This window comes from Myotis brandtii, unplaced genomic scaffold (assembly GCF_000412655.1).
Source record: "Myotis brandtii unplaced genomic scaffold, ASM41265v1 scaffold569, whole genome shotgun sequence".
Lineage (NCBI taxonomy): Eukaryota > Metazoa > Chordata > Mammalia > Chiroptera > Vespertilionidae > Myotis > Myotis brandtii.
The window spans coordinates 375,765-387,221 of record NW_005370127.1 but is presented as its reverse complement, the minus strand read 5'-3'; the positions used below and the strand labels follow the sequence as shown (position 1 = coordinate 387,221).

The 11,457-nt window shown below is 39.2% G+C and overlaps 1 protein-coding gene across 1 annotated transcript in view; it reads right to left on the bottom strand.

Annotated features, from left to right (window-relative positions):
• Window positions 1-11,153, bottom strand: part of LOC106728218 (zinc finger protein 709-like) — a 17,064-nt gene extending 5,911 nt beyond the window's left edge. The window contains exon 1 of the mRNA XM_014549725.1: window positions 9,884-11,153. Within this exon, the coding sequence (XP_014405211.1) occupies window positions 9,884-10,973 (1,090 nt within the window). The 5' untranslated portion in view covers window positions 10,974-11,153. The remainder of the gene's footprint in view (window positions 1-9,883) is intronic.
• Between the last annotated feature and the right edge of the window lie 304 nt (window positions 11,154-11,457).

Below are 11,457 nucleotides of genomic sequence, written 5' to 3'. Positions count from 1 at the left end.
ATGGCATAGCAGTGGGTGGGTGAGTGGGGCAGTGCGATATCACGCACTGGGCCTCTAGTTATAAATAATGCTGCAACACATAGGGATGCAAATATCTTTTTAAATTAGTGTCTTTGTATTCTTAGGATCAATACCTAGAAGTGGGAGAGCCGGTTGTATGGTAACTCTACTCTTATTTTTTTTTTAATTTTATTGATTTTTTTACAGAGAGGAAGGGAGAGGGATAGAGAGTTAGAAACATCGATGAGAGAGACATCAATCAGCTGCCTCCCGCACACCCCTTACTGGGGATGTGCCCGCAACCAAGGTACATGCCCTTGACCGGAATCAAACCTGGGACCCTTCAGTCCACAGTCTGACACTCTATCCACTGAGCCAAACCAGTTAGGGCTACTCTTAAGTTTTTGATGAATCTCCATAATGTTTTCCACAGTGGTGACAACAGTTTATATTCCCACCAATGGTGTATGTGGGTCCCTTTTCTCCACATCCTCACTAGCACTTATCTCTTGTCTTTTTGATAATAGTCTTTCTGACTAGTGTTAGGTGATATCTCATTGTGATTTTGATTTGCATTTTCCTGATAATTAGAGTTGTTGAGCATCTTGTCGTATGCCTATTGGTCATCTGTACGTGTTCTTTGAAAAAATATTTATTCAGGTCCTCTGCCCATTTTTTAATTGGGTTGTTTGTTATTATGTTGTTGAGTTGTGTGAGTTCTTTATATACTTTGGTTATTAACACCTTATCAGATGTATGATTTGCAAAAATCTTTTCTCACTCAGTAGGCTGACTTTTTGTTTTGTTGATGGTTTCCTATGCTGTGCAGAAGCTTTTTTAAGTTTGCTGAGGTCTCTCTCATTTGTTTATGCTTGCTTTTGTTTCCCTTGCCTGTGGAGTCATATATAAAAAAAACACCCCTTAGATCGGTGTCAAGGAGCTTACTGACTATGTTTTATTCTGGAAATTTTTATGGTTTCAGGTCTTACATTTAAGTCTTTAATCCATTTGGAGTAAATTTGTGTGTGTGGCCTAAGATAATGGTTTAGTTTCATTCTTTGCATGTGGCTGTCCAGTTTTCCCAGCACCACTTATTGAAGAGACTGTCTTTTCCCATTGTATCATCATAAGGCATTTTAAGTAGCTTAAAATCAAAGTACCTTAGAATATTGAAACAAGAAGGAATCTTAGAGATTGTCTAGTTCCCCAAATTTGGCAAGATATTTTTAGGCATTTATAAATAAGGGAGGAGGCGTCCCATGGTTATGTAAACTTGGTAAATAAAGGATGTAGCAGATGCTGCTGGTGCCCCACTTCAGCACAGAGATGGATTCCTGGCAGCCTGTGTCTATAATCTCTTTGGCAAAGGCCCTTCCTGAAGCCACGGAGGGCCGGTCTGTCCTTACATAACAAACCAGGGGTGCCAGGGGCCAGACACCCACCCTGAGGAGTCCTTAAACTATGACTGGTGAGAGTGGATGTATAATACATATCCCAGCAATCTCGCCCCTCATTTGGGATAACTGAGGCCTGTGCTCCACACTGGCTCCTGCAATTTCCCCAGTGGATCCAGTGGATTAAGCTTAAGCTGTGTGCCCAGGGGCAGCTGGTTTAATAATGCACCCTTCCAAGCTGCCTTCCCTTCCCTGTCTTGCTTCCCAATTTCCTTACCATGTTTCCTTCACTTCCCACATCAACTACCTGTCTTCAGATACTTGTCTCAGCATCTGCTTGGAGAGCCCCAAATAAGACAACTGGGTAAAGAACAATGAACATATTTCTTTACTCCAGAACTTTCCAGAGACTTTAACATGTGAATGTGCTTTGCGACTTTCCAAGAAGGAGATACACTCTACAGCATTTCCCAAATATTTGACTACAAAACTGTATCATCCTTCTCTCCCCAGATATCTCTTGAGACCAATATTCCAAGCAAAGTAGTTTGGGAGACAGTCTCTTTAATTTACTGATGAGAATGTTGTCAATCTCCACATTTTACTGGCAAGAGGACTAATCCCAGGAAAGTCAAGGGTTTGTCTGAAGTTTCACAGCTAGCCCTGGCAGAACTCTACCTCAGAATCTCGGCTTCCTCTTCTCTCTTCACTGCTCAATTTCTCACATTCTAGATCAGCGCAGCATCAGAGTTCTGAGGCTGGAGTTAGGTCTCAGGAGCTCCATCTGGTTTCAGTCACCAGCCAACTGTGCCTCTCTGCTTAGTCACTTAGAGGAATCCTCTCTTACCTTCTTCATGAAACCAGATAGTTAAGTTAGATGACTCTTTTATTGTGGTAAAGTATATACAACATAACTTTACCATGTTAACTACTTTTCGTTGTAAGTTCAATGGCATTAAGTACATTCACATTGTTGTGAAACCATTATCACCCAACTCCAGCACCTTTTCATCTTCCCAAACTGAAACTCTGTAGCCATTAAACACTAACTCCCCATCCCCCTTCCCCTCTATCCCCTGGCAACCATCCTTCTATTTTCTGTTTCTATGAATTTGACTACTCTAGGTACTTCATATAAATGGGAGCATACAGTTTTTGTGACTGGCTTATTGGACTTAGCATAATTTTCTCAAGGTCCATCCATGTTGTAGCATATTGCGGACTTTCCTCCCTTTCTAAGGCTGGATAATATTCTATTGAATGTGTATATCATATTTTGCTTATCCATTTATCCATCAATGGACACTTGGGTTGCTTCCACATTTTTGCTATTGTGAATACTGCTGCTATGAACATGAGTGTACAATATCTGTTTATGTTTTTGCTTTCAATTCTTTTGGGTATATGCCAGGAAGTGGAATTGCTGGATCATATGGTAGTTCTATTTTTAATTTTTTGAGGAACTGCCATAATTTTTCCCACAGAAGTTGTACCATTTTACATTTCTACCAACAGTGTGCAAGGGTTCCAATTTCTTCACATCCACACCAATACTTGTTTTCTGTTTCTGTTTTTGTTTTTTTAAACAGTAGATATCCTAATGAGTGTGAGGTGGTATCTCATGGTAGCTTTGATTTGCATTTTTATAATGATTAGTGATGTTGAAGATATTTTCATGTGCTTATTGACCATCCACATATATATATTTTTTGGAGAAATTCAAGTTCTTTGCCCATTTTTGAATTGTAGTGTTTGTCTTTGTTGTTGAGTTTTAGTTAGTACATATTCTGAATATGAATTTCTTATCAGATATATAAGTTGCGTGGTATCTCATGGTAGCTTTGATTTGCATTTTTATAATGATTAGTGATGCTGAAGATATTTTCATGTGCTTATTGGCCATTCATATATATATTTTTTTGGAGAAATTCAAGTTCTTTGTCCATTTTTGAATTGCAGTGTTTGTCTTTGTTGTTGAGTTTTAGTTCAGTGCATATTCTGGATATGAATTCTTATCAGATATATAAGTTGAAAATATTTTTCTCCCATTATGTGGGTTGCATTTACATGCAAAAATTTTTAGCATTTTCATGAAGTCCAACTTGTATTATTTTTTTTTGGGGGGGGTGTTACCTGTGTTTTGGTATCATATCCAAGAAATTATTGCCAAACCCAATGTCATGAAGTTTTTGCCTTATGTTTTCTTTAAAGAGTTATAGTTTTAGATTTAGGTCTTTGGTCCATTTTGAGTTAATTTTTGTACATGATATTAGGTAAGGTTCAACTTTTGCGTGTGGATATCCAGTTTTCCTATAATTTGTTGAAACTACTATCTTTTCCCTATTGAGTGGTCTTGGCACCCTTGTCAAAAAGTATTTGACTACACATGCAAGGGTTTATTTCTGGGCATTCTATTCTATTCTATTCTATTCTATTCTATTGGTCCATATGTTGGTCTTTATGTCAGCACCAGATTATTTTGATTACTATAATTTTGTAGATAGTTTTGAAACCAGAAAGTGTGAGTTATCCAGTTTTGTTCTTATTTTTCAAGATTGTTTTGGCTATTTAGGGTCCCTTGAAATTCCATGTGAATTTTAGAATGGGTTTTGCAAAAAAAAGTCATTGAGATATTGATAGTGATTACATGGAAACTTTATATTGCTTTGGTTAGTATTGACATTTTAACAATATTAAGTTTTCCAATCATGAATATGGAATGTTTCCATTTATTTATTTTGTAGTTTTCATAGTATAATTCTTTTACCTTCTTTGTCAAGTTAATTCTTAAGTATTTTATTTTTGATGCTATTATAAATTGAATTGTTTTTGTAATTTTCTTATTAGACTAGGGGCCCAGTGCATGAATTTGTGCACCTTGAAAGGAACTGTGGGTTGCGAGGCTGTGGTGGGCACAGGGGTGGGTCTCAGCTCATCCTCCACACACCCACCTGGCCCCTCCCACCACGGCCCCCAGTCCCCTTTCTGCCTCTGCTGGCAGCCCTGGTCCTGCCGCCACAGCTCCCACCCACTGACGGCGCCGGCCCCGCTCGCACCTGCTGATGGCGTGGAGCTATTGGGGTCAGAGCCAGCAGCGGGTGTGAGTGGGGCCAGCACCAACAGCAGGTATGAGCGATGCGGAGCTATTGGGGCCAGTGCCAGCAGCGGGTGTGAGCGGGGCCAACACCAACAGCAGGTGTGAGCAATGGCTGCTGCCCCAATTGCCCATCGGGAGCAGGGGGAGGTGGAGAAGCCCTGAGGGATGATCAGGGCCAGCAGCCTCTGCTCTCACCCACTGATGGTGCTGAGTCATCGGGGCTGGCGCCAGGAGCTGGCAGTGGTGTGAGTGCCAGGCAGGACCACTGTGCCTGGGAGCAAAGAATTTTCAGTAACCACCAGAGGCTCGCCCTGATGACAGCAACTGGCGCCCCACCTTGGTCTGGCGCCCCTGCTCACCTGCTCCACCATCCCTCTGTGGCCAACGCCTGCCATGTTCTACGTGCTCCCCCTGGTGGTCAGTGCACATCATAGTGACCAGTTGTTTGGTTGTTCAGGTGTTCTGCCATTCAGTCTATTTGCATATTAGGGTTTTATATATATAGATTGTTCATTATTATTCATTGTCTAAAAATGCAACTGATCTTGTGTGTGTTGATTTTGAATCTTGCTGAATTCACTTATTAACTAATAGATTTTTATGGAATCTTTAGAATTTTCTATATATATGATCATATCATCTACAAACAGATAATGTGCTTTGACTGGGAATTGAACTGGCAACCCCTTGGTGCATGGGACAATGCCCAATCATTATTATTCATTGTCTAAAAATGCAACTGATCTTGTGTGTGTTGATTTTGAATCTTGCTGAATTCACTTATTAACTAATAGATTTTTATGGAATCTTTAGAATTTTCTATATATATGATCATATCATCTACAAACAGATAATGTGCTTTGACTGGGTATTGAACTGGCAACCCCTTGTTGCATGGGACAATGCCCAATCAACTAAGCCGCAACAGTCAGTGTGGCTTTGACAAATTCTATTGTCCTATTTTAAGTTTGGTGATTCTTTCTTCTGCCTGCTCAAATTTGCCTTTGAATTCCTCTAGTAAAATTTTCATTTCACTTGTACTTTTCAGCTCCAGAATTTTCTTCTGGTTTCTTTTTAGCTTTTCTTTGTTGATATATTTTTATTTTATTCATACATTGTTTTCTTGACATTATTTTGTTAACCTCTTTCAGTTCGGTGAACAACTTTAAGACAATTGTTTTAAAACCTTTGTCGCCCAGCGGTGTTCTCAGACCCTTTCACAGGGGTCGCCTAAGACCATCGGAAAATACATATATAATTACATATTGTTTTTGTGATTAATCACTATGCTTTAATTATGTTCAATTTGTAACAATGAAAATACATCCTGCATATCAGATATTTACATTACGATTCATAACAGTAGCAAAATTACAGTTATGAAGTAGCAACGAAAATAATTTTATGGTTGGGGGTCACCACAACATGAGGAACTGTATTAAAGGGTCGCGGCATTAGGAAGGTTGAGAACCACTGTTCTAGCCTATCTGTCATCAGGTCTGTTTCAGGAACAATTTCTGTTGATTTTTTTCCCCCTTTGAATGGGTCATATATTCCGGTTTTTTGTATGCATTGTGACTTTTTGAGGAAAACCGGACATTTGAATCTAATAATGTGGTAATTCTAGATATCATATTCTCCCTCTTTCCCAGGGTTTTCTGTGGTTTTTGGTTGTTATTGTTTTATTTTTTGATAAGTCTAGGCTTTCTTTGCTGAAGTTCAGTGTGAGATGTAAACTTAAAACTTCGTAGGTCTTTTCTGAGTCTTTCCCTGGGCATAAGTGGTTACTTTCTAATTTTTCCCCTATATGAAGTTAAGAAAATGTCCTAGTCTTTAATGCCGGGGTTCCAAATGGGGAAAAAGATAAAAATAAAGCAGGGGGGAGGGGTCATTGGTCCTTTAGATCCTCTGGATGTCACTTTAGTTGGAGGGGGAGGGGATTGCAACAATGGGGGGAGGTGCAACAACAATGGCTGCCTGCCTCTTTGTCTGCACCTCTGCTCAGAAACACCAATCAGTGATCATAGCACAGATCCCTGGAGATATTTGGAGGACAGAGTCCTTTTTACCCACTCTGGCTCCAGCAAGCTGTGTGCAATGGCTCCAGGAACATATGCATAGCTGTCTGTTATGTGGCTGGGGTTAGGCAATGGGTAGCTGCTAAGAGCTGAAATGGACTGAAATTAACTGCAATTTACCATCCAAGTCTGCCTCTGGATTTGCAAACCTTCAATAGATTCCAGAGTTCCAAAATAGTTATACCAGATAGATTCTGCCAGTGAAATTGCTGTCTTGATGGAGAGACAAATTCCTTGTGCTTCTTACCCTGTCATCATCCCAGAATCCTCTGTTTAATTTTTTTGATGAACGGCCATGTTTTCCATAGAGCCTGTACCATTTTATATTCCTGACAGCAATGCACAAGATTTCCAGTTTCTCCACATTTTTGCCAACATTTATTATTTTTTGTTTGTCTATAATATCCACCATAATAGATGTGAAGTCATATCTCATTATTGTGGTTGATTGTATTTTCCTAATGATTAGTGATGCTCAACATATTTTCATGGACTTATTGGCCATCTATGTATCTTTTTAATTCAAGTTTTGCCCATTTTAAAATTGTTTTTGTTGTTGTAGCATTGTAGGAGTTATATATATACACATACATACACACACACTCTGGATATTATCCTGGTAATCTGAACTTTTTGAGGGTTCCTTCTTGTTTTAACATTTATACATCTTCAAACCACATAATTACCACACCTATGCTAACTCAATAAACCCTACGCTCTATCACATATAGCTTAGAACATGGTTACTCAAATTGTGCATCAGCATCATCTGGGAGCTTGTTAGAAATGCAGAATTTTGGGCCTCACTCCAGACATTCTGAATCAGAATCGCCTTTGAGTAAGGTCCCCAGGTGATTCACACAACACTGCTCTAGAACACAGTGTGGCTGTGTAAGATAAATCAAGCATTTGTTTTTTGTCAAATTTTTAGTCCAAAATAATTCCATTCTGGCATTCTTGCCCTTTCTACTATTAAAAAGCAAGACCAAATTATGCTGTGCTGATGGCAAGGTCACGAGTCTATGGCCCTTCTTAACTCTGACATGTTGAGATGGATATTTTTTCTCCAGGATTGAATCATATCAATCCATATGTCTACATCATTTTCTATGTATTTCTCTTCTCCCTTCTCCATGCTCCAAAAATAAATGTAGCCAGTGGCTGTACCTCCTGTTTCTTTCCAGGGGGAAAAATGGAACAGACTCCCACACCGGTTTTCAGAGGCACATCTGACACTGTGTTTTATTTCTTAGCTGCTCTGCGTAAATTGCTTGTAGGCAATTCTCTTCTTAACCTCCAGCTGGGGCTTTGTGCAGCCTAGGTGTTTATTATCTCAGCAAGTTAGTGACATCAACCCATCCCTTCTCCTGTGGGATCATATGCCTTTAATAAGAATACTCCCCAAGTGTCTGCTTCTGAGCTGCTGGGGTGGGTGCTTTAGCCAAGGACGAAACCTTTGCACAAGGAACCTTTGAGTCAAGGAGAATTGTCCCTGACACCATATCCTACACGCTTATCTGATCATTAGTATTGAAAAATACCTTAGGCTCAGGTAGACTTCTGGAAATGACAACAATGAACATGATACCTATCCTAATAGACATATTCACCTTGAACATGGGCTGGCTGGTGATTATTGTGTTCCCTCATGGCGAATCTTTCTTTTAATGGCTTACTGAACTCCCACTTATTCAGTCAAAGTTGTCTTTTAGTGATGGGAACATTACCTTTGTTTATACTTATTTCTGTCACATACAGCACATAGGTAGAAAGAACTTGAAACTAAAACACACAGTTAGTTTCTCACCACTCCTCAGAAGGAGCAAACCTGAAAGGAAGGAGGTGGGAGGAAGGCATCTCTTTGTAACACTGATGCTCAGTGTTAGTCAAAAATCTGTCTATTCCCTGGTGATGCTCTCACAAAGTAGCCGCAGGAAGGGGCGTCTTGGGGGGAACGATGGTGTCTGCAGTGGATCTTGTGTTTGACCAACAACCGTCTTTGTAACACTGATGCTCAGTGTTAGTCAAAAATCTCAGTCTATTCTCCGGTGATGCTCTCACAAAGTAGCCACAGGAAGGGGCCTCTTGGGGGGAACGATGGTGTATGCAGTGGATCTTGTGTTTGACCAACAACCATTTTCCACCCTTAGATTAGTCCAAGTCCATTGCAATTATTATGTTCCCTTGATAGTGATGGTTTTGGAATGGCAGGTAGTGAAGTGAGGCATGCTGTGATGCCTGGAGAGGTTTCCTTGTTCTATAGAGATGGCTTTTCATTCTCCCCTCAACCTTGTCATGTCTGCAGATGATGTCTGGAAGTCCTGCTGCCATATTGCTACGAGCCTGAGGATGAAGCCAGCACTTAGAACAGCATAGCAGAGGCATGGAAGGACCTGAGACCTTGATTATAATGCTGAGTTGCTAGATCCACAAATCCCAACCCGTGGCTCAGTTTTGTGGGACAGTGAGTTTGCTTATTGTCTAAGTCAGCTTCAGTCAGGTTTTTTGTTTCCTGCAGCCAAAAGCATTAGAATAGATACAGAGAGAAAATATGGACAGTTTCCCAACACTTTGTGTTTTGGATTTATTTAGTTTGCAGTGCTGCAAGTTCATGGAATAAAACAGATCCATATTCCATAATGTATAAGCACATTCCAATGCTGAATATAAATTGAATATAATTTTAAATCTTTACTTACATTTTAGACTACCTACCCCATGACTTTCCTTCTTTAACACAGATAGTCAGAAGCTGGCTACTTTATTTTATTGGATGTAGAGGAGTAACTGTGTGTCCAGCACCTCTTTTCTAACTTTGAAACATTTCTTTTATGTCACTAATTTTCTGGAGTATTACATGTAAATTAATTTGCATCTGGCTTTCCCATATAACTTACATTTATAGCCATTTCTCTCCAGTGGAGTTTTCACATAACTTTGAGTGTATTTGTAAAGAGTGAAAACCTTTCTGTATTTATCAGTTATAATTTATCCAGTGTGCATTCTTATGACATGTTTATGTAAGGATGTGGGCCAATTGAAGGCTTTCCCACAATGCTTACACTGAAGAAGTTTCTCTCCAGTGTGAATTCTTTCATGGCTTCTATATGAACTGGGTCGACTAAAGGCTTTCCCACATTCTTCACATTTATACGGTTTTTCTCCAGTGTGCACTCTCATGTGACCTCGAAAGGTTGTACGATAAATGAAAGCTTTCCCACATTCTTTACATTCATAGGGTTTCTCTCCAGTGTGAGTTCTCACATGGACTTGAAAAGTCGTGAGCCAATGGAAAGCTTTTCCACACTCCTTACATTGATAGGGTTTCTCTCCAGTGTGAGTTCTCACATGGACTTGAAAAGTCGTGAGCCAATGGAAAGCTTTTCCACACTCCTTACATTGATAGGGTTTCTCTCCAGTGTGAGTTCTCACATGGACTTGAAAAGTCGTGAGCCAATGGAAAGCTTTTCCACACTCCTTACATTGATAGGGTTTCTCTCCAGTGTGAGTTCTTTCATGTGTTCGAAAGGAACTGGAACAACTGAAGGCTCTACCACATTGTTTACATTCGTAGGGTTTTTCTCCAGTGTGAGATCTTTCATGTATTCGATATGAACTGGGACAATTGAATGCTTTCCCACAGTCCTTACATTTATAACGTCCATCTCCAGTATGTGTTATCATGTGTCTTTGAAAGCTTCCGAGAGAAATAAAGGCTTTCCCACATTCCTTACAGTCATAGGGTTTCTCTCCAGTATGAGTTCTTTCATGTTTTCGAAGAGAACTTGGACAACTGAAGGCTTTATTACACTTTTTACATTCATAGGGTTTTTCTCCAGTATGAGTCCTTTCATGGCTTCGATAGGAACTGGGACAACTGAGGGCTTTACCACATTGCTTACATTCATAGGGTTTCTCTCCTGTGTGAGTTCTTTCATGTGTTTGGAAGGTTTGATGATATCTAAAGGCTTTCCCACATTGTTTACATTGATAGGGTTTCTCTCCCGTGTGAGTTCGTTCATGTTTTCGAACAGATTGACGATATCTAAAGGATTTCCCACATTCCTTACATTTATATGATTTCTCTACACTGTGATTTCTTTCATGTTTTTGAAAAGGTTGAAGATAACTGAAGGCTTTCCCACATATCTTGCATTTGTAAGGTTTCTTTCCATATTCCTGATACTTGCATGGTTTGGGTGCAGTGTGAGATCTCATGTGCCTATTAAGGGATGAACGACTCATGAAGACTTTTCCACACACACTGCACTCCCATGGTTTTACTTTAGAAGTTTTCTTATTCAGATTAAGATTTGAAATAAGGTTGAAGTTTTCTCCATATTGACTACCTTTACTTTCACAGTCTCTCTCTACCATATGTCTATAAAAAAAACAGAAGTACATGATTAGTGACTTATTAATTTACATTTATTCACAAACATTAGAATTATGTTTTTACAATTTATAGGGAAAGAGTAGGTTTTCTGCCCTGTCTGAATTGTTTGAACCTGAATATAATGAATGCTCTTAAAGAAGGTTTGACCTTCTTTATTAAAGTAGTGCTATTCATATATGGAGTTTCTGAATACTGTTTCCAAGTAAACTATTTTGGAAACACTGAACATCTTATGTCACAATTTAGAAAACATTTTTGGTAAAATTTTTCTAAAATTAAATAAATTTGAAGCTGTGTCTGTTTTTAATATTTATTATTTCAATTACAGTTTACATATAATATTATTTTGTATTAGTTTCATGTGTACAGCATAGTGGTTGTCCCCTTGATATTTCATACATAGCTATTACAAAATTATTGGCCACATTTCCTATGTTATATCTTACATCCTTATGACTATTTTGTAACCACCAATTAGTACTTCTTAATCCC